Source organism: Vombatus ursinus, unplaced genomic scaffold, assembly GCF_900497805.2.
Source record: "Vombatus ursinus unplaced genomic scaffold, bare-nosed wombat genome assembly UNPS02014813.1, whole genome shotgun sequence".
Lineage (NCBI taxonomy): Eukaryota > Metazoa > Chordata > Mammalia > Diprotodontia > Vombatidae > Vombatus > Vombatus ursinus.
The window spans coordinates 12,152,862-12,176,962 of record NW_020954591.1 but is presented as its reverse complement, the minus strand read 5'-3'; the positions used below and the strand labels follow the sequence as shown (position 1 = coordinate 12,176,962).

The 24,101-nt window shown below is 38.1% G+C and overlaps 1 protein-coding gene across 2 annotated transcripts in view; it reads right to left on the bottom strand.

The window, feature by feature from the left end:
- The window catches only part of FLT1 (fms related tyrosine kinase 1), a 191,136-nt gene that overhangs the window by 134,103 nt on the left and 32,932 nt on the right, over positions 1–24,101 (bottom strand). For both annotated transcript variants that reach the window (XM_027877641.1, XM_027877642.1), the window contains exons 4-6: positions 7,980–8,104; positions 2,069–2,240; positions 1,845–1,981 (exon numbers count right to left, since the gene is read on the bottom strand). In XM_027877641.1, the coding sequence (XP_027733442.1) occupies positions 1,845–1,981; positions 2,069–2,240; positions 7,980–8,104 (434 nt within the window). The remainder of the gene's footprint in view (positions 1–1,844; positions 1,982–2,068; positions 2,241–7,979; positions 8,105–24,101) is intronic.

The window sequence follows — 24,101 nt, the reverse complement described above, 5'->3', positions numbered from 1 at the left end:
TTCTGATCCATATAAGGAAAAACTTAACAGTCAGAGCACTCCAAAAATTGAAAGGGGTTTCTTGAATAGTGAGTTTCTTATCACTGGAGATCTTCAAAAGGAGCCTACAAGACTCCTTACAAAAGGGATTCCTGTTCTGATATAGATCAGAAGATCACCTCTGAGGTCCCTTCTATGATTCTATTTCACCCAACACTAGGAGGACACTGATGTGAATTACAATTCTTTTATTTAATTGAAATGATGATATTTTCTAGAAAATAACCAGTAGTGTATCCTCTCCATTTTCTACTTAAAAAAAAAAAAGGTGGATAAATTCCTAGTTTGAAACTGGAGGGCACTTGTCATATTTTTTTGTTGCTAAGTTATTATGCTTCTATGGAGAGAAACACTGATGAAAGAATAGCAGTAACTAGAGACTCATCCATGAATCTTTCAAAAAGAATGTAATCATAAGTTAACTTTATGAATAAACATCTGAGTGATGTAAAAAATGGACATGCCTTGCATTATGACACCTAAATCTTCCTACTAAGAAAACTGCTGGCTAGAATCCCTGAGTTTCTCTCATTGGCCCTCTTTGTTGCCGTTGAGTTATTTTTCAGTTGTGTCTGACTCTTCATGACCCCATTTGGGGTTTTCTGGCAAAGATACTGGAGTGTGTTTGCCATTTCCTTCTCCAGTTTATTTTACAGATGAGGAAACTGGGGCAAACTGGGTTAGATGACTTGCCAGGGTCCCAGAGCCCGTAAGTATCTGAGGTCAGATTTGAACTCATGAAGATGAATCTTCCTGACTCCAGGCCTGGTGCTCTATCCATTGGGCCACTTTGCTGCTCCAGTCCTCTTTGACTATCAATTAAATTGTCAATTTTTAAAAACTGATTTAACTTGGATTTCATATTAGTTATTATTTAAAATTACAATTATTTGCAAGGATTCACCAAATCAGGGGCTAATAGAAAACACAATTCAAGATCATTCTTGCCATTTTCTTTTTTTTTTTTCAGCTAAAGACAAAGTTTATTAAAGATCCGCCATATTGGCCAGACTCTTAAGGAGTCCAAGCCTTTGTATCGCTAATGCAAATGGGACAGATCTCAAGAATTTGAGCCACCATTTTCTAAAGGAAAGAATTTTTTTCTTGACACTTAACAAATGAGATCTTGGATTGCTGAATTGAAATATCTTTTCTAAACATGCTTCAGTCAGGTGCTTGACTGCCAGGATTTTAAATGAATTTGCTGACAGAAACAACCTCCTGAAAACTTTTCTTTTTTGTTACAAAAGACATTCTCTTCTTGGCTTCTAGTGATAAATTTCCCTCTCATCTCTAAATCCTGGAGGACAGTTTCCAAAGAAAAAAGAATCCTTGCATCTACCCAGTGTCATGCAATAGGAACACCAGTCTGATTATCAAATTATGGAAAAGTTGGAAAAAAAATTCACAAATCTTATTATATATCAAAAAACATGTATGAGTATTGAAACCAGGGAATACCAAGCAAGGTAAGTATTTAAAATAAGTTTCTTGGATGTTATAGAAATCAATATATTTTAACAAGTTATAGAGATCTTGCTTATTTCTTATTTCTTTTATTTTTTCTCAATTACAGGTAAAAAATTTTTAACATTCATTTTTTTAAAATTTGAGTTCCAAATTCTTTCTCCCTCCCTCTCCCAGACCCTGTTCCTTTGGAAAGCAAGCAATTTGATATAGATTATACATGTGAAGTCATGCAAAACATATTATCTTATTTATTTCTTTAAAAAATGGTTTTTGTTTACAGATTTTAAGAAATATTGTAGAGAAGAAGAAATAGCCAAGTTATTAAGTTTACTCACTTCACCAGGATAATTCCAAGTCATCTGAACTCTGGTGTTCCAGGCAGCAGTCACAGTACAATTGAGGGCAAGAGTCTGACCTTTCAATAATTTGATTGGATTTGGTGTACTTAACTGGACATCAATGATTGTGTTATCTGCAAATGTGTCACAAGAAAACAAGATAAATTATGTTGGGAAGCCACACATAGTGCTTTATTATCATCACCATACAATATACTCACCTTGTCGATATGTTAGATAATTTGTGCTGTACAAAAGGCCATTGATTGTTGTTTCACAGCTCAGAAGTCCTATAAATCTGTATGTTGGCTTGGGTATAATAAAACCCCTCTTATTGTCCCAGATTATTGTCTTCCCATCAGGAATCAGGGTCTTCATATCAGGAATCTGAAACTGAAGAGACACACCCACAAAATTATATTTGGATATAGTGACAGTATTATTGTATCAAAATTATTTTCATATAAAATTAAAGCATATAAAAGGCTTTATTAGTTCTTTAGAATCCAATGAACATGGTGCATGTGCCCATTGTGAACAAAGCAGTTATGTCAAAATTTCAGTTGATGGTCCAAAATCCTTTTGCTGATGGGAATATTTGCAATAAACTGTCCTTGTAGAACAACTGAGAAACCAATTTGCATATTTTTTTAAAATTGGGGCTGCCAGATTATCCTCATTCATCTTTAACATCTGGGGCTTTTTTAAGAAGTCATGATTTATCTTCACCACTGAAGTTCTTCCATTTTGGAGGTTTAGCTAAGTCCAAGTCTTGAAAGACCCATAACATTCCATTTGCAATCAATGGATCAAATACTCTACAAATCACCTATAGCTCATAAAGAAAAAGAGTAAAAAGCATCAACTGTGCACTTAAAGGGTAAGCCAAGAGGAGATTTAAAAAATGAATGAAATTCATTATAAATGAAATTTTCTCCAAATTCCTTTTCAATAGTCAGTTTATAATAAGCATAAATATCTATTTTTGATCTGCCTAGCCCAAACCTAGCAATGAAAAAAAGAAAAACTCTGACTCTCCCAACCCCACATATACAAACTTCAAGTAGCTTATTACTCATTTCGTATTTTTTCTTAATTTTTAAAAATTGATTTAGTTACTGGAATTGCTTTACTATTGCTCCTAAGCCAGTGAACTTGAAAAAAAGTTATTCCACGAAGTCATTCCCACAACTTTGGAATCTTCAAATGTTATTTCACAGGCAACCTTCTGTCCTTGGCATTGTCATAAAGCTAGAAAGAATGAATCCAAAATATAGGAAAGCCCCTCCTACCCCTGCCCAAAGAGAAGATATGGGTTCATATTATCTACTCATACTATTTCCTGCTTTAAAAGAGAGTGTACATACAATAAAGGGTGTGAGTTTTTAAAAGCATTAGGTTAAAATAAAGATTCTACTTTAAGGCTGGATCAGGATTATACCATTATGAAGCAGACTCCAAAAGTTCTTTATAGAGCCAGGCTACAAAACAGTTTTCAGTAGCCACAGACAAAAGATACTACTTTTTGCCAGTGGGGGAAGGTTCTTCTTTTAAAAATCACATGACTACACAGGTCACAAAGTTGCTGCCTAATGGCCATAAGATATAGTCTCTATCTGTTCCACTTCCTTTTAAAACAGATCCCTTAAAATGTCCCATGACATATTATAACAAGACGTAAAGCTTAAACACAAGCAAGTAAATAGGGATTTGTAGTTCTGTATGATGTGCTTTTCCCCCATCCCCCACCCCAAACTAATGTCTTTCTGAATTTTTTTTCTCTGCCCTATTTACATACATTATAAAACTATGCTTGAAATTCCCTTCAATAAATATTTGTTGAGAACTTATTCTATACAAAATATTATGAAAACACAACAAGCTTATAGCCAGGAGAAGATAAATGTGTTATACAAGTCACTAGGCAGGGGTGAGGAACCTGCAATAAGGGGATTTGTTCTGTGAAGTTTGGATTCAGTAAAAGGACTGCACTTGAGGACCGAGAGGGCCACATGTGGCCTAGAGGCTGCAGGTTCCCTACCCCTGGTCTAGAGTATAAGATAGAATTTGTTAAGTGCTACAAGAAATATACAACGTGCTGCAACATATGTTCTGAGGTAGAAGAGTTCATATTTAACTATGGAGGTCAGGGAAGCCTTCCTAAAAGAAATGATATTAAATGGGTCTTGAAAGTAGAGCAAGATGTTGGTAAGCACAAATATAGGGAGAAGAGGATTTTATGTGGTAGGGAACAACATAAGCAATAGCTTAGAGGTGGGAAAGGTCAAGGCATGTTTGGGGAGTGATGAGAAATTTATCTGGGCAGAAACTTGCATATAAACATGACTAACTATAGTTAGCATTTATCTAGAGTTTTAGGGTTTGCAAAGGACTTTACCTCATTTTTATCCTCACAACAATCCTGGAAGGTAGGTGCTATTATTATTCCCATTTTATAGACAAAGAAATTGAGGCAGATAGCTGCTAAGTGACTTGCCCAAAGTCATACAGTTAGGAAGAGCCAAATTTGAACTCAGGTCTTCCACTATACCACCTAGCTGCTTTAAGGGAATGCATGAACCAGAACAGGGGAAAGTAAGTCGAGAAAGATATACTGGGGTCTTCTTCCCTGATCCCCCTCAGGTGAAGTTGATCTCTCGCTCCTCAGATTTTGTCACAGCACTTCGTCCAGATGGCTCCTTGGTCTTTACTACATTCACCCCTGGATTTTGTGTATTTATACACATATCTTTTATCATACTTGCTTTATCTTTGGATAGTGTCTCCCTCAGTTTGCCTGTAAGCTGCTGAAGATTAGAAACCACTGTCACTTTTCATCTTTGTCACCTTACATAGAAGAAGAATATAGTAAATGATGAATTGAAGAGAACATCATGGAGGTCCTTGAACGCCAGGCCAGAAGAGCAGGACCTTTGTCTGGTAGAGTGTATTCCAGAGATGCATGTTATATGCCCTTCATTTTCCCTTTCCCACTTGGGATTGTGCTGCAATAAGCCTTCCTGTGTCATGGAAAAGCCTCCTCTGCTCTCTAATGCCTTCTTTTCTATTTCCTTACATTTATACAAATCTGTATGCTCCACAATGCATTGATCTAGCTAGATTCTGGATCCAAAGAAACCAGAGAATAAACTCTAGAGTGAGTGACTTGTTTTTGGCTTCCTTAACAACAAAACAGGACTCTCAGGAAAGGGAATGGACATAAACATATTTATCTTATTATATTGGAACTGGCATTTTATTATGTAAAAGTGCTGTAATGAATCATGTATATGGGCAATGAGAAGTTATGGGAGACATAGAGAGATTTGGAAGGAAGGAAAGAAGGGAGTATTGGATGGAGGAGGAAAGAAGGAAGGAAAAAGGGAGAAGGAAGGGAAGAATGGAAGAAAGAGAGGGAGGAATGGAAGGAAGGGAGGGAGAGACAGAAGGAAGAGAAGGAGAGAAAGAGAGAAAGAAAGAAGAAAGGAGAGGAAGGAAGAAGGGAAGGAGGGAAGAAATAAGGGAGGACAGGTGAGAAGGAAGGATGAAAAGAAGGAAGGGAAGGAAAGAGGGAAGAGAGGGAGGGAGAGAGTGAAAGAAGGAAGGAAAGAAGGTAGAAAAGGAAGGAAGAGAGGAGAGAAGAGAGGGAGGGAAAAAATATTTATTAAGTACCTACTATGTGCCAGACATTGTGCTAAGTGCTTGACAAATATTATCTCATTTGATCCTCACAACAACCTTGGGAGGTAAATGCTCATATTACCCCCATTTTGTGGTTGAGGAAACGGAGGCAGTCAGCAGTTAAGTGACTTGCCCAGGATCATATCGCTAGTAAGTGGATAGGGCAGAATCTGAGATGAAGTCTTCCTGACTCTAGGCCCAGTGCTGTAATCACTGGCTTCAAAACCAAATATAGGAAAGGAAAGAAGATTTCCCCTCCCCTTTACTCTTGTCCTTATGGAGAAATCATTATAATTTCAATGGAAAGAGAACCCATAGCCAGGCACATCAGGTTCCAGTCATAACTTCTCTAAGAAGCTAGGTGATCTTGGGCAAGATACTTAACTTTTTCTGGACCTCCACTTTGTCATCAATGAAATAAGGACTTTGCACTAGACGATCTCAGGTCCCTTCAATATCTAAACTTCTAGAATTCTCCATTTCCTGATAATATCTCTCCATCTCTCTCTGTCCTGTCTCTGACTATCTCTCTCTCTCTCTCCCCCACACCCTCAACCTTTTTTCTCTCTCTGTCCTTAGTTCTCTTCCTTCAAAATGGAGCAAAAAACAATCTATAACACACCATATTCAAGACTTAAAACAAAACATTCTCTTTTTTAGTATCTTTTTTTTTCCTTTTACATTTGGAACTTTTATAAAAAGCTAATTTGAGAAAAGAGGCTGGAGACATCCTTAATGCATTTCAAGATTTCAGGATTCAGGTCAACAGTACATGTACTTAAAAATCAAGTCAGCAACTTGCCTAAAGCCTTCTGCCATCATCACCAACAAACCTTTATTGAGCACCAACTTGCACCATAATATTTTCTTATTTAATACTGTTTCTCACTGCCTACACACAGGCTCCAATACATTACAAAGAATAAGCCTGCATTCATTTCCTTTCCTAAAGGTTATCTCTTTTTTTTCCTATAATGTTTACCAATCTGGGTGCCAGGAGAAGAAAAGGTTCATCCACAAGAGTTACTATTTCCCAACTATCTTTGTCTATGTCTGTCTTTACATTTATGTATGTGTATATGTATGGATATGTGTATATGTATGTATATATGTATGTATATGTGTATATCTGACTATATACACAGTGTTTTGTGTATATATAGTTATATATGTATATAGTTCACATATATAAAATTGTACACACACACACACATTAAACATTATATATGTAAACACTCCTGGTACAAGAGAGACCTGACCATATATAGGAGATTCAATTCAGTTGGTCATTCTTATCTGCCCTTGAGAAGCTAAAGTTCTACAATTTTTAGGACCCTGGAAGGCCCCCTCTCTGAAATGTTACGAGTTATACAGGCTTTCATCACTTGTGGAGTTAAGTAATTTTATGAGTAGATGGAAAGATAAATGCTGTCATTCCAGCTCTATATTCATATATTCCCATCATAAATATGCATGCATGTCATATTTTTATCCAAAGAACTGGTAATATTTAATTCCTTTGCAGTAGCATCTCTATAGGATGAAACACAGTTGACAGGGAACGTTAACTGGGGGAGGTGCATAGTGTATTTATTAACACAGAGTTCCTATTCTTTGGAGCTTACAGAGAGAGATCACAGTGTACTCACAGTGTACTCACAGTGCACTCACAGTGCAGACTTGTTATATGGATGTTATATTTTTTTTTGTAAAATGCTTAGAGAATTTGTGATTTCACTGATGTGGGCACTACCTCTACCAATGCTAATTGCAATCCTATAACTTACTAAAAGTTTCTGAGAGTTTGTACGGTTGAAAAAGTCATCACTGTGCAGACAGCTAGGCTGGTTCCCAGATGACAGTCTATCATTAATGTGCCTTTAAAAATGTTTTAGTTTAGCAAACCTGCCAAAGCTTGTGCCCTGGGCATACGCTTTGAGAAGGGGGGGGGAGTTTACCAAGAGACTTAAAAACCAGAGAAAGGATTATGATTAGAATTAGAATAGAGGGGATTTAAAAGAGAAGTTTTGTAGGATAAATTTCACTGCTTGGCTAATATTGAATAGAAAAGTACTGGTGGTCTGAAGAATCAGAGAAATGGATATGTAGAGACCAATGGTCACTTCCACACTAGGAAGAAACATCAGAGCAGGACTTGAATGGAGAGTTACATGGCTATCACATAAAACATAAAAGCTACTTCATATGTTGATTTAAACTTTTGGCTTCATCATTACATACTTCCTTCTCATTTGCAGATTCTGTGCTTGTTGCTGGATTAGTCAATTGATACATACAATGTCTCTGGAAGCCACCACCACCACCACCACCACCACCATCACCATCACCACCACCACCTCGAGGCTCTCTTTGTCATAGAAATAAGATAACTAGAATTCCATTCACACATTTATAAGGCCATGCGAGGAACCTGGCTTTGCTAAATAGTACCTTTTTCAATGTAACCATGATGTCTGGTGCTGAAACTCGACAGGGAATAATCATTTCCTGTCCTTCGGTCATATGTACAGTTTCAGGCATGGTGCTGTGAGGCTCTACAAATGGACGACCTGTGTCTGAAATGTGAAAAACAAAAACAAAATGAGAGTTCTTGAAATAAATATCCATATAAAGTATAGCAAATGAATCTGTAGGCTTAGGAAATGAGAATTATCAATGCAATGCCACTCCTCATTCCATACTTCTTTCCTTAGGGGTATGCAATATATACCTAAACACACATATATGCATATATATACATGTATCACACACACACACACACACACTTTGTATTTCTACTGCAAAAATACTTCCTTTACCAAATCTGCCCCCTTATCCCACCCTTGTTTCCTTGGGGGGATAGATCAATGGGGAGGGGTTAAGGCAATGTAGAAATAAGTCTCAAAGTAAGGAGGGCTGTGAGTGGGGGCAGGGAAATTTTTGCATAAGTTCCTTGGTATAACAATGCTAAATGAGTCAGGAAATGCCATCCAGAGAGATTGTGAGAAGTCATAGGGGGTCAGGTAAAACAGGAAAGCCACAGTAAAGATGACAAGAGGCTGGGGGATGATCCTGAGGGATTTACCATTCTGAGGAAAGATTATGAATTAAATGAGAGTAGAGAATATTTAAAAGAGAAATTTTGTGGGTAAAATTCTACTGAGTAAGAAGGTACTGGTGATCTAAGGGAAAACTGAACAAAAAAACTGAGTGGGCAGAAAACAATGACATATATCAACTTTTTATTTAGGATACTTTACGTATCCATGTATGGCAAACTGAGATAGCGAAAGGAGAGGTGGTTTTAAATACTCAATGAAACACAGTTCAAACAATATGGCATAGCTGATGCCTGCTAGGAAACAATAGCAAAAGATCAACCAGCCTGTCATAAAGCAATGAGGAGAAGAATTAGAGAATATTACGACTGGAAGGAACCTTGTAGACAAGCTAACCCAACCCCCTTGGCTTGAGCATGACAAAACTGAGTCCAAGAGAGGTTGACTTGCCTAAGTTCATAAGGCAGTAAAGTTGGCTGTGAAATTCATATTTTCTGACTCCAAATCCAGTGTCTTCCCCCCCCATTACAGCATGACCTTTGGGGTACCTGTTTTTGGAAAAAGCATTACAAACCTAAGAGGTAGAGCCTCCCCACTCCTAAAAGGAAATATGCAAAAACCAAAAGCTTAAATTTACATGTAAAGTAGCTTTTGCATTTCATGTGGTAGACATAGAACTTTCCGTTCAGGTCCTGCTCTGTTTCTTCCTAGTGTGGAAGTGACCATTGATTTCTACCCACCCACTTTCTCTGGGTCTTCAGACCACTTTATGACAAATCAAAATAAAATTTTCATGTGTTCAGTGTGGAATTCAAATGCCAGATTACGCTGTATGGACTATTGAAGGAAGTGAGCCGAGAGAAAGTTACAGAATGCCAGAATTTCAGAGTTGGAAGATAACGTAGAGGTCCTCAAATCCAACCTAAACCTGCACAAGGACCCCTCTACAAAATCCCTAATGATCAGTCATCTAGTGACAAGGAATGTATGACCTCCCAAGGCAGCCCATTCCATTGGATAGTTCTAGTGGTCAGGAAGGTTTTCCTTAGCTCAAGCCCGAAGTTGAATATTTGCAACTCTGACCCATTACTCCCAGCTCTCCCCATGAGGTACTTGAAGGCAGTACTTTTCCCTCCTTTCTCCCCTCACCCCACTTCAATCTTCTCAAGGCTAAGCATTCCCAGTTCCTTCAAGTGAGCTTCATATAGCACTAACTTCAGGCTTCCATTACCCTTTGCCTAGGAAGCAAATGCTTCCTAATCCACCTCCCTGCTTCCAGTGTCTCCTCTAAGTCATCTGCCAGTAAGCTAATAAATTGATATTTCTAAAACTCAATCTGACCATGTCACTCATCTACTCAAAAAAATCTTCAATGACTACATATTGCTTTTAGGTTTAAAGTAAACTCCTAATCCTGACAATTACGCTTCTACCTACATTTCTAGTGTTATTTCATGTAACTCTTCTCACTGACTTTATTCCAGTCAAACAAATATACTAGCTGTTCGTCATATACACTATTCCATACCTTATCTTTGTGCCTTGACATAAGTCAAGGAATATACTTATCTCTGTTTCATGGAATCTCTACCTTCCTTCAAAGTACAGGTCTATCATATCTGGCCTCAGAGCAGACACTTGACACTTACTAGCTGTGTGACCCTGGGCAAGTCACTTAACCCTGATCGCCTCACTAAAAAAACAAAACAATAAAAGAAAACAAAGTACAGGTTTATAAGGCCTTTCTTGATCCCCTTCTTCCTACCCATTATTCTTTAAATTTCCTTTTTTTTTTTACTTTCCATGCATTTATTTATTTATTTAATTGTATATAAGTTATATTCTGCCCACTCCCACTGAGTACAATGTAAACTCATCTAACAGCCTTCTATTTAGACTCTTTACCTCAAGTTTCATTCCACTTCATCCTTCACACAGCTACTCAAGCAATTTTCCCAAAGTTCAGGGTGACTGTATCCCTCTCCTCACTCAATAAATTTCAATGGCTCCCTATTGCCTCTAGGATCAAACTCTTCTATTTAGTTTTGAAAGTCCTTCTCTTGTACCCAACCTACCTTTCCAGCATTGTTATGCCTTATTATTCATCCTTCCAGACTGGCCTTTTTCTCACAAAGTATACTCTATTTCCTGTCCCTCTGCCTTTGTATTTGCTGTTTCCCGGGTCTGGAATGATCTCCCTCCTCACTTTCACCTCTAAAACCAAGATCAAGTTCTACCTTCTACACAAAGCCTTTCTTCATCTGTAAGATGGGTATAATCATATTAGACTAGACCTTTCAGGGCTGCTGTTGTGAGGAAAGCATTTTATAAATTTTAGAATGTAATAAATGTGAACAGCTAATAGTATTATTACTGTGCTGATGATTTCACATAAGCTACATATTTTAATAAAGTTTAGTTTTGAGTGGCATGCCAGAAAGACTCATAAAATGCCATAGTTAATGAAGCCATTTGCTTATTAAGAAAGTTTCACGTGCTTGTTCATATATGCAGAGAAGATTTTCTTTAACACTGAAGTAGGAATCACTTATCAGCATTAAATTCCTTCTCTAAATAGATTTGCTGAGCCAGACATTCAGGCAGTGACTATTGGGATTTGATCATTCCTTTCCTTCCTACTGTGAGTCTATATTTTTGTCTCCTTTGTAAGTCCCAAGGTAAATGGAAATGCCAGGAAATGGTTTAATTCATTAAACTAAACTGTAAATCCTTCACTTATAATTGACTGTCTCCTTAAGTAATCATCCTCAACAAAGGCCACTGGTATAAGGAGTTCCTACAGGAAACAGTAAACATTTTTGTGGTTCTTACCAAACTGAGTGCCAGTCCCCAATGAAAATATGGGAAGGTTTATTCGATGCCTCTTTAAATTAGTTTCCTTCTCTTTATCACTTAATGGGGCTCTTTCAAAAATGTAAACTTTACTACGTCTCACTTAGCCATACTTAAAAAAAAAACCATATAGTCCTAGCACCAGGATACTTGTAATTACAATGCCAGAACTTCAGATTTATATTCACTCCAACAAAAGTCAAAAAGACAACATTTGAAAGACATAGGCTAGTGTCACATAAATAGTGAGGGTTATAATCCATTGTGTTGTTTCATGAGCTTATGACTGCACATGTAACAAAAATACTCTGTGGACTTGTTAATGGTACATTTCCTTTGCAATTCGATTCAAGGAAAGACTAAGAATGAACCTGCCTGCCATGGTATAACACAAAACTTTTTTTTTGTTTGTTTTGCAAGGACCTTAGATACGGAAAAGGTCACTGCTCCTTTAATATCACCAGTGAAACCCACTTACGGCTCCCTCAGGACTCATTTATCTTTGTCATGAAATTAAAAATGACTTCCAAAACCAGCCAGCAATACAGAGTGATTTCCTGAATCCGCATCTCCTGACCATTTCAAGAGTGAGGACGAGCTGCTCCAAAGACTACCGGTGTCCTGTTGGCTCAGACACACTGTCACCAGAGGCCCATGCCAACAGAGATCTAGATGGGGACCATACTACCATAACCTCTCTGAACTCTCCAAGCTAAAAGCAGGGACAGGAAACTGGCACCAAATGTTAAGATTTCTCACCCAGAAGTATCAATGCTGCCACTCACCCTTCAACCCACAGGCAGGCTCTGAAACAGGCAAAGATCAAACAGGTTCCTGCTCCTATGAATGGAGTTAGGATCTATTTTTTAAAGACTTTTTTTTTCTTTCTGAATCTGCAGTCATGGTGCCGCTAGGTTAAAAGTATTCAGACATAAAGGGTACAGATACTACCTTCATTTCACATAGAATTCCCACTGATATCAGTTGGGAGTTCCGTTAACTCTGCTCAGGGCAGTGGGTGGCACAAAGCATTTAGGACATTTTCCTGGTTTTGATTAAAGGGGATCCAATAATAAACATCTTATTTCCTAGCACATTTATGTTCTTACAATTTTTGTAAGCCTTTTTCCTGATTCTCTTTGATTTCGTTTTCCTTTCCTCTTCTTAGCAGGCATAAGGGCACCTAATGATTATTTTGAGGATGGGAGTTGGTTTCATCTTTGAGGGTAAGGGGTAAAAATAAACCAACACCCTCCTAGAGGACAGAAGTACCCAGGTGGAGGAATTCTCACAGCATAAACCCTCAAAGACTGGCCTATTGAATCCTACCTACATAATATCTAACACTATGTTACATAGATGCTAAATGAAGGATTTTAAATTGATTGAGGCAAGACTATTCTTTGAAATATGAATTTAAAAAACAAAAATATGCTACTTGCAACAGAATCATTACTATTTATTTTGAAAAGTCTGTTGGTTCCAACTTGACTTATATAGATTATAAGACTAAATTCTACAATTATTCAGAATCACTTAAGTCAAGTACGATTTTGAGGTTGTGAACTTGAGTGCCTGGAAAAATGCTGGTACCCTTGACAGAAATAGAGATTCTAGGAAGAAGGCTGGGTTTAGGCAGGGGACAATGAGTTTGATTTGGACACAATCAACTTTAGATGCCTAGAGAACACCCAGATGAAACTATTCAGTGGACAATTGGAAAAGAGGGTTTAAATTCAGGAGAGAGATGGGAGTTATTTGCATTGATAACTCAATCCAAAGTTGCTGATTAGATCACTAAGAAAGAGAATATGGAGAGAAAAGAAAGAAGACTGATAGAGAGCCAGGGCTAATAACCAAACGTAGAGGGACAGACATGGATGATGACACAGCAAAGAAGAGTGAGGAGGGGTGAAATGGACAGAAGAAGAACTGGGAGTTGTCATGAAAACCCAGGACCAGGAGAAGAAGGTAGTCAACAGTATCTAAAGTTGTAGGGAGGTCAGGAAGGATAAGGACTGAGGAAAAATCATTGGAATTAGCAATTAAGAACCATTGCTAACCTGGCAGAGGGCAGTTTCAGTTGGTGGGACTGGAAGCCAGATTGCAAAGGTGATGAAACCTGAGAGTGAGAAGCGGAATGGAAATAAGGAGTACAGGATAATTTTTCTAAATATTTGGCTTCCAAGGAAGGAGAGCTATAGGACAATGGCCTATGGGGATGATAGTGTCAAGTGAAGTTTTATTTTATTTTATTTATTTTAAGGGTGGGGAAGAACAAGGCATGTTGGTAGGCAACAGGAAAGGAGCCAGTGAATTAACACAGCCTGAAGACTGGAGAAGCAGGAAAGAGGATAGCATCAAGGGCAAAAATAGGAAGGTTGGCTTTGGCAAGAAGGGCCAAAAGATTCATGAGAGAAAGATTTAAACTCTGTATAGTGGAGACAACATATAAACAACTACGTATACACAAGCTATTGTTGTTGTTGCGTTGTTTCAGTCACGTTTGACTCTTCATGATCCCATCTGGGGTTTTCTTGGCAAAGACACTGGAGTGATTTGCCATTTCCTTTCTCCAGTTCATTTTACAGATGAGGAAACTGAAGCAAACAGGGTTAAATGACTTGCCCAAAGTCACACAACTAGTAAGTGTCTAAGGCCCAATTTGAACTCAGGAAGATGAGTTCGTGTCAGGAAGACTAGCCGTGTAACTCTGGGCAAATCATTTAACCTATGGTTGTCCTAATCCACTGGAGAAGGAAATCGCAAGTCACTCCAGTATCTTTGCCTAGAAAATCCCATTGACAGTATGGTCCACGGATACACGAAAAGTCAGACATGACTGAATGACTGGACAACAGCGAAGAGCTTCCTAAACCTTCAGTGCTCACTGACAATACCTACTTGGATTACGAGGAAGAGGAAAATAAGAAATTCAGGAAAGAAGAACAAGAGAGAAAATCACTCTCTTCTTCTTTATCTTGTTTCCATTCATGGCTTCCTTTCTACTGTTGCTTATTTTTACCCTTAAAATGTACTTCTCTTCATTTTGCTAAGTTGACTTTATAGTAACAATAATAATAACAAAAACAACAACCCCCATTCATGTAGCAACTGAAGATTTATCAAGTGCCTTGCTTGCAAAATCCCCAAGAGGGAGGTAGTATTATGCCCATTTTATAGATGAAGAAATGAAAACTCAGAGAGGTTGGATGACTTGCCTATTGTCACACAGTTAATAAGTAGTGAAGCTGGAAAAAACTCAGTTCCTCTGACTCAAGTTTAGTATTTTATACATTATACCACACTGCCTCTACTGTGATGTAGAATGATCAGGTAATGAACAATATTGGTTGGATACCTACTGTGTACCAGAGCTATACTAATTGTTTTGGAGAATATGAAGAAGGGTAAGAGGTCCTTGACCTGAAAGGTCAGTTTAGATGGGGTGACAGATTAATGTGTGCCAATCAGAGAGAAGTGGAGTGCTAAATTGAGTAGTAAGACTCCAATACCAATAGGGCTCAGAAAAAGGAGAGAACAATGTGTTCACAAGTGGTTGAAGGCTTTAAGACTGGGAAAATATGCTTAACAGTAATGTATATATAGAGCCTATATCAGATTTTATTCCATCTGGGTGGGGAATAAGTGGGTGGGGGGGGATTTAAAATTCAAAATCTTATGGAAGTGAATGCTGAAAACTAAAAATAAATAAATTAATGAAGACTTTAAGAAGAAGGTGGGACTGGGTAGGATTTGAGAAGGTTGGGTATTCCAAGAGGTGGGGACAACATTAACAAGGGCCTTCAGAACATGGTTGGTGAAAACATTAGAAAGGAGACTAGCCTTGATGGAACAGAAGGTGCATATTAAGAGGTCGTACGTATTTGGCAAGTTAGAGTGGCATCAGAAAACAGAAAACAGTCTCCACTCTACAGGGTTTAGAGCTTTTTCTCAAGAATCTTTGAAGAGATGCCCTTCTTGCCAAAGCCCCCTTCCTACTTTTGCCCTTGATGCCATCCTCTTTCCTGCTCCTCCAGTCTTCAGGCTATATTAATTACCTGGCTCCTTTCCTATTGACTACAAACATGCCCTATTCTTCCCTATCCTTAAAAATGAGTTTTTTCTAGCTTCACTACTTATTAGCCATGTGACAATAGCCAGACAAAACCAGACGGAGAGGTGGGAAATGAGAAATGAGGAATCATTTTAGTTTATGAAGAAAGGAAAGGAGACAGGAAGGAAGGAAGGAAGGAAGGAAGAAAGAGAGGGCGGGAAAAAGGGAGAAAGGAAGGGAGAGAAGAAAGGAGGGAGGAAGGAAGGAAGGATGAAAGAAAGAAGAGTGGGGAAGGTAGGACTAACACCAAAATAAAAGCAAACCCCTCCATTTCCCCCCTTGCATCTCTTTCTCTACCTTCATCCCAACCCTGATGAAGTACATGGCGTATCCATGTTACTACTGTGCTAATACTAACTAGCTGCTGAAGTAGAAGTGACTCATAATTTCATTGAGGAAAAGTTGGAGATCTTTGGGCCAGATCCTATTACAGTTTGATGTATTGGTAGCTGGTTGAATGACTGGGCTGAAAGGATCTAATGGATTGGTATCAACAGAGAAGGGAAGAGCTGCCTCACATGGCATGGCATGCTCTTGACTCTGCTGTGTTCAATGTGTTTCATCAGCAACCTGGATGAAAAGAGAGGGAGCATGCTGATGAAAGCTGCAGATTCCCTTGACAAGAAAAGCAGGATCTAAAAAGTTCTCAGCAGGCTGTGTGCTTTAACTAAGAAAATGAAGTGTAATAAAGGCAAATATAAAATCTCATGTTTAAGTTGAAACAAATGAACTGCTTAAGTGTGGCGCAGGGGAGAAATGACTAGAAAGCAATTTTTGTTAAAAAGACACAGACATTTTCATTGACTTGCAAGCTCATTGATAGTGTGAGGGAGATGCCAAAAAGACTAATGCAATCTTGGGTTGTATTTATAAAAGTATGTATTGGGAACAAAGGAGGTAATATTTCCATTGCATTCAGGACTGGTCAGACCACATCTGAAGCATTGTGTTCCATTCTGGGCGCCACAGTTTAAAATTATATTAACAAGTTTGAACACATCAAGTAGAGGGTGACTAGGATGGGGAGGAATCTAGAACACTCAAGGCAGCAGGATATAATGGAAAGCATATTATTGGCTTTTGAGTCAGAGGGCCAGCAGCTGACTCCTGGTCAGCTATGTAGTCTTGGATAAGATATTTCTCTTCTCTCCATTTCAATTTCTATGCTAGTAAAATGAGCAGAATGACATTTGCATACCTACTTCACAGAGTTGTTGCAAAGATCAAGTTAGAATCTCTGCGAAACTGTTTTTGTGGCACCAGAGGAATTTATACAAGATGTACCAAAAGTCTTCGTGCAGTTTTAAACTTTAATAGCAAATATTAAGTATGTAAATGTTAGCTTTAATTAATTACTTGGATTTCAGTTGCTTAAAACTCCACGAAAACTTTTGGGATACCCTGTTTAAATACTAGCTGTTTATTGTGTCATTGGAGGCATAGTTAATGTTAAATCTAGTCCCATGGAGCAAAAGCTCTAGCAAGTCTTACTGAACTGGTGGGGTTATGGTAAGAATTTCATCTAGATAAGGTGATCTATACCCTTTAATTAGAACTAAGCTTTCCCAGTAGGGTGGGGTCCCACCCAAGAGGGAACCCAATCTCATCATCAGCTCTGTCCTTCAGAGCTACCTTGACCTAGTAACTAAATGAGGAAATAGACAGGGGAAAAAACCTTGATTTCCCCCTCCCCCATTAGTAATTGGTAATTAATAATTATTTCTCTCACTTAGGACTCCTAACTCTAGAGTTAATGTTTATAGTGGTGCCAATGCAGAAGAACAAGCTACAAAATAATAGCACAGATGCTTGGGGCCACCACAGACACCTCATTGGACTGCATGATTATTTTCATTAGCTTCACTTATGAGCCATATGACCTAGGGAGATGGCAATGAAGAATGAATGCAGTGAGGGTACTCATAGTGAAGCAATGCTTTCCATAGTCCACAGTCTCAGGGATTTAAACACATACTTAGCATAGATGACAGGAACACAACCCAGAAACCGCATGATGATGGATGAATCTAGGACTAGACCAAAGAAACACTGCAAAAGGACATAATAAGGCACCGTTTTAAGTTTCATACAAAGTCACAATATAGAGACTGGCGACGAAAACAATGGCAGAGTGACCTGCCACATGGCCAAGTCCTGCCTAGTCAATATGAATCGTATCTACCAGAAAGCATTAGGCTCACGTTGAACAAATGCACTCAGGGTCCAAAAGGGCACAGCACTTAGAACTGGAGAACTTCACTGCCCCAACGCCATCATTTTCCAGATGAGAAAGTGAGGCTCAGGGAGGTCAAGAGACTTGCCTAAGGTCATAAAGGTAGCAGTGGAATCAAAATTTGAACCCAGATCTTTTAACTTCAGTTCAGAGCAGACACAGGACAAGTTAGGAAAACGTAGTTGCCAGCGAACAGAATATAGCCTACATATATGTAATACAGAAAGACTGAAGGCCAATTACACCTACATTTTTAAAGCAATGCTATAGTATTTTTATTTTCATATGTAAAAGAAAACACAATATAAACATGCATATTTGTATAAGTAGACAAATATATCAATATATATTCTTTTATACAATTTCTTAAATTTGTCCCTTCCTTTCTAATCCCAATATCAACATCCTACTTCAGGTCCTTATCATCACATGCTATCATGCAGTACCTACAATTCTATATTAATATCCCATATGCTTTCACTATATCACTCCTTTGCTCAAGAAGCTACAATGGATCCCTATTTCCTGCTACAGTAGTCCCCCATTCTCTGCTACATCAGTTCTTCTGCCTCTCTGTTTAGATTTCAGGTTTTTCCAAATTTTGCTTCTCCCCTTAATTTCCTAGTCTTCTCTCTCACTCCTCCCCTACATGGACCCTATGTAATAGGCAAACTGGAATACTCACTGTCTCCTGAACATACACTGTTTAACGGTCTCCATTCCTTTTTCATGTCTCTTCCTCTGCTTAGATTGCCCTTCCCTCATATTAACCTGTAAAAATCCTTCAAGGTCAAATTCAAATGCAGCCTCCTCAGTGAAATTTTTACTGATCAATCTTGGTCTCACTTAAACCTCTTCTATTATTCAAATCTCAGTATTGCCATTTGCTATGTGGGTAAATCACTTCACTTTTCTGGTTGAACCAACCCCTCCAGGACTTTGCACCACTCATAACATGTCACACATGGCAATACTTGTCATTGTGGCTATATGTGTACACATCTTATCTCCCCTACTAGACTGTATACTCCTCCTGGAGGGCAGAGACTTCTCTACTAGATAATTTCTGTATTCCCTAAAGCCTTATATTTTTCAGGTGCTCGATAAATGAGTGTTAATCAATGACTTCTGCTCTCTGATGGTGTTGGTTGTGAGTTGCACCATTGGTTGGCTAAAAAGATTACCAGATAACCAATGTAGCTCCTTTTCATCTTTAAGCCAGGTGGATATTTTCTTTCCTTGCCAGATTACTTTTTACCCAAAAGAAAGTTATGAAGCATCAGAAACCTATAGCATTTTTCTAAATTTTAAAGTATTTCTCTTTCCGTCTCCTTTTTTGGACAAATTTCCTATTTATTTTATTCATAAACACTTCAAGATATTTTTGTACTTCAGACTTTTAAAAGTATTTTGTATCAATACCTTTCACATTTCCCATCTGACATCATCTTACATAGGGGAAAAAAGATAATATGCTTAATTTTCCTTCATTCAGACTTCACCCCTATATTCAGAATTCAAAGATTAGACCTCAATCCCCTATAAACAATCTTACCAGGTTTTACTTTGTATGGCTATTTCAGCACTATGTGTCTTTTATTTAGTATCAGCATTTATATGATGTCCATTAAGTGGCATGTGGCACTTAATTGTGCTGTCAGTAGTATGGATTATCAATGTTACCTTGTCAGGTTGGCACACTCAAAATGGGCAGAATGGTGCCCTTAATGGAGTGCCATTAAGTCCTTTCCCTCTATTAGGGAGTGGTCAGAAGATCTGGGAGGGACTAAAAAAAAATACTTAACAATGAAATTCTAGGAATGAGCTCTGTGAACACAAAAGTCTGAAGCAGAGACTGAAGAGAAGCACATGCCAAGGTTTCTGACTTCCAGTCAGTCTACCCCAAAATAACTGGTTTCTAACTTGCTCTCATTTAAGCCTTTTCCCCAGTTCTGCTATTCTGTGTGGCCTCAGGCTATTCACTTCACCTCTCTGGGACTCAGTTTCCTCAGCTATAAAATGAGAAGCTTGGACTTGATAGTTGGATCAGAAATAGGAAATGGCAGAGACCTTCAAAGTTACCTCATCCATCTCTTTCATTTTACAGTTGCAAAAACTGAAACTTAGAGATACTAAATGACTTACTCAAAGTTACACAGGTAGTGACAGCCAGGAGCTGAACCCAGGCTCTCCGCTGTGAAATTCAGGATTCTTTTCACTGTTCCACACTGCCAATCTCTAAGGTCTTTATGAGATATAAATAAATTATCTTATGAACCTACAATCAAGGTTTCTCTGGCAGACAAGATTCAAAGAGGTCTGTCATAAAATGCAACTGAATTAAGAGGGCTTGAAAAAATTGAAGCTGTATTTCATGTCACTGAAAAAGAGAAAGTTAGACAGTCATACTTCTCCACATTCTGGCCATTCTGTCTGGATTGTTGCGGGCCCATCCAGCACTGAAATCTCTTTCTCAGCAAAGCAAATCTGTCACTGGCAAGACTACAAATGACACCACACGACAGACAGAGAGAAAGTGGTAGAGAGAGAAGGGATTATGAGAGAGAGAGAGAGAAGACAGAAAGTGACAAGGAAAGAAACAGAGGCAGTCAGAACAAAAGGGAGAGGGTGCCCAGAGCAGGGAAGGAAAGTGCTGGGTTATTCAAAAAGCTCCTCTATGAAAAGAAATTTTGGAGTTCTCAGTCACAATTTGGTGACCATATATTCTGAACCTTAGAAAGAAATATTGTTTTATCTGTTTTCTGAAGAAAGGTACAAAAATGGATAGAAATTAAATATGTCTTTCTAATAATATTCTTGACAAAGAATATGGAAAAGCCTTAGCCTACCTCTACTAAAAATAACTGAAGTATAGATTATTTAGTTAACCACCTCTGGATAGACCATATACTATATGCAGCAATGCTCCTGATTGGACCTGCTATTTCTTGGTACTTGATTGGACCTGATTGGACTTCCCTTGGCAGTCCTTCGCATTTGATTGGACCCCATTCATCACTGAGGATCATAATTTGGAGAAGGTAGGGAGGTTGTAGCTATCTAGTGCCTATTCCCTTAATTAAGCAGAAGAGTGGTGACATGACTTATCTTGTCAAAGGTAGCCACTGTCAGAACCATAATTTAAAATGAGGTCTTCTGACCCCCAATTTAGAGCTCTTTGTCCTGCTTCTCCTACACTTGGGTCCAACTGGACCTCCCTACTTCTTGGCACTTGATTGAACTTCCCAATTTCTTGGTATTGTCCTGCTGGATGAAGGAAACTGACCAGACTGCTCCTAGAAAACAGTAAAACTTCTGAGGAGCAAACATGCATTTTTTTCTTCTCTGTGTCTAGATAAAGCCGTGTACGATGCAAGACCAGAAAATTCCCAGCTCTTGGGCTACAGGAGGCAGAATTTTGCATGCAGAATTTTGATTCATTCCATCCACTGCTACCTTTTAAAACATGGTATATTACACGCCCTGTGCCTCTAAGTTGAAAGTTGGCACAGGCCAACTTTCACAACTTTACATTTAGAGAAGAGAAACTTAGCAAATATTTTCCCGAACAGTTTCACCTTCTTTCTCATCCACAGGTAAATTAATTAATTTATTTTCTTATTCAATCTAGTGGTTAGTAGAGTGGGTGATCTTGGACAATTCCACAGCTAATAACTTTGGAAATTTGCTCTCACTGGAAGACACAAAGTTGAGAGAAAAACATTCTAGAAGGCAGGAAAGAAGAGCAAAGAGTGAGGGAAATAGCTCAAATGAATGATTAGGAACCACTATGAGAAGGAGACTGACTGAGAGAAAGAAAATGAGTGTATGAAAACACCGTGTTTTGTTTTGTTTTGTTTTGTTTTTTAATGGGTAAACTTTGGAAATTGACTGCACAGAGGAAACAATGAGGCCGTTAAAGCCTCATAACTTCAGAGAATTATGAGGTAACCCAATTACAAGAAATTCATCTAACCACTGAGGCTATGAGTTTGGAGGGGGTGTGTGGTGTGTGTGTGTGTGTGTGTGTGTGTGTGTGTGTCTTAATTTTTTCTTCCCACAAAATGTAAACTTTTTCAGCCTGTTTTTCCTTCTAAGGAATTTCCCATGAATAAAACCAATGTTTTCACTTCAAAGTTTCTCTTCACAAAACAATGACTCTGTTGAAAATTTCTAGAGACTTTGGAAGTCCTTTCAGTCATGTAAAGTTCTCCCTGCCCATCTGCATTAATAACATTGCATAATGCAGTGTGTCTGACAGGTCAGCCAAACAAGCCAAAACATTAACACCTCCTTTTCAGTTCTGAATGAATGGTTCTGATCCTGTGTATATTTATATATGGTAAGTGTCCTTCAACTCACTAAAGGGGAAAAGAATATTAAAACCACAAGGCTTCTCACAGTAAATGTGCAGATTTGCTTACTTTCATTTCTATCCTTATCTATAATCTTAATGCTTTGACAAATCAATCAATAAATCAAGTATTTATGGAGTGGAAAATGTCCACTGCTCTACAGGTAAAATTCAGTTTTTCGTGGGCAGGACAGATGCTTTTGAGTTGGGGGGTCTAAACCTGTGATTTTACTGGAGTGGAACACTCCTGGTATGGGACACACACACACACACACACACACACACACACGCAGATTGGCAACTGTGTAATTTTTCATCATGCTGAGTTGCCTGAGGCACAGAGAGCTTAAGTGATTTGCCCTTGGTCACTCTGCTAGTATGTGCTCAAGACAGGACTTGAACTCAGATCTTGAGAACAGCCCTTTATCCACCAAGCTAAGCTGACTCTCATGAGAAATATAGGGTACTGTTAATTGTCAATTCAATTTTCAAGTTCCACAGGAGAAAATGCATTGATGCCATAATACGGTCCTATAAAAATGCTGACTTTCTACAATCATTACTTTGCAATGCTACCTTCATATCACAAAACTCACTTGAGCTAAACCCTCTTAATTTGCAGTAGGCATGCATTTACTGGGTACTTCAGGCAACAATTACAGACAGGTAGATAGATAGACAGATATAGATATGTAGATACACACAAATACTTATATATGTGTGTGAATATATGCATATATGTATATATACACAACATATATATGTGTGCATGTATGCATTTATATAGATGTGGGTGTACGCCATCCATTAAATCTGTAAATTTCCACATCCTCATAAAAGTCATTAAATACAGTCTTTCCTTATGGTGAGGATTCTACAACTCTCAGAACTCTTTTAAGCTTCATTATTAGGCTCTATAATAATGCTCTTCTAGCAAGTTGCCTTGCACAAAGTAGAGGCACAGCAGACATTTGTTGATTGATTTATTGATGGATTGATTTTGTGTTGTCACAAACTGAAGAAAATACAACAGATTAGACTTCACTTGTGTTTTTCCTTAGGCTAAACCTACTTTGAGGAAAGCACTTCTTTGGGAAACTCGTGGGTGTGTTTCAGAAAGCCACAAAACAACTTAAACTACATATGCATCCTGGTAGGGAAGGGATACTTTCCATTCCCACCTAATCCCAAATAAAGGCATGCAAATGAACTCTGAGCATCCTTCTGCAGGGGGTTTCCTAGTTAAATACCCTCAGTTGGTGGTATTTTCCTATATAAAGACCAACAACTATCTACTCGCTGTATAAATAGAGTACCAACTATTCCTTCATTTGTGACAATCTCCAACAGAGGAAAGAAGCACACAGCTTATCTATGTGGAGCTAATGGGAAGCTGACTAAAACAAAAGATAACGTGAAGTTTTCCATTTCTTGAATTTGTTCTCCCCACCAAAATTAGGAAGTAAAAAAAAAAATTGGCAAACAGACTTTTTACACAATAAAAAAAATTTCATCTTATTTATGAAAACAAAAAAATTTTGAGATGTTTTAAAACTCAACACCAATATAATCCATGGTCCCATAGAGAAAAACATGTACTCATCTGTAGTTAAAGCCAGATATTCTTAATGATTAGGATTGCCCTCAGTATTTGCTGACTGTGAAAATTTCCTTTACTTTTCTGTAGTTTCTGGCTATAGTCTCAGTGCATGCAGCACCATTTCAACCTTAAATTAAGCTGTTATATAAATATCATCAGATTTATAAATGTGGGAGACACAATGCAGAGAAATCTAGCCTGCTGTGCAAATGCTTTGATATATTCATATTCATAAACTCAGAGACAAAACAATTTAAGGGAAGAGCAACAAAGAATGATTACTTAAGAGAAAGAAAACAGACAAGCTTCCTATGTAGTTTTAAAAAAATACATACTTAATCACAACCCATAAGATTA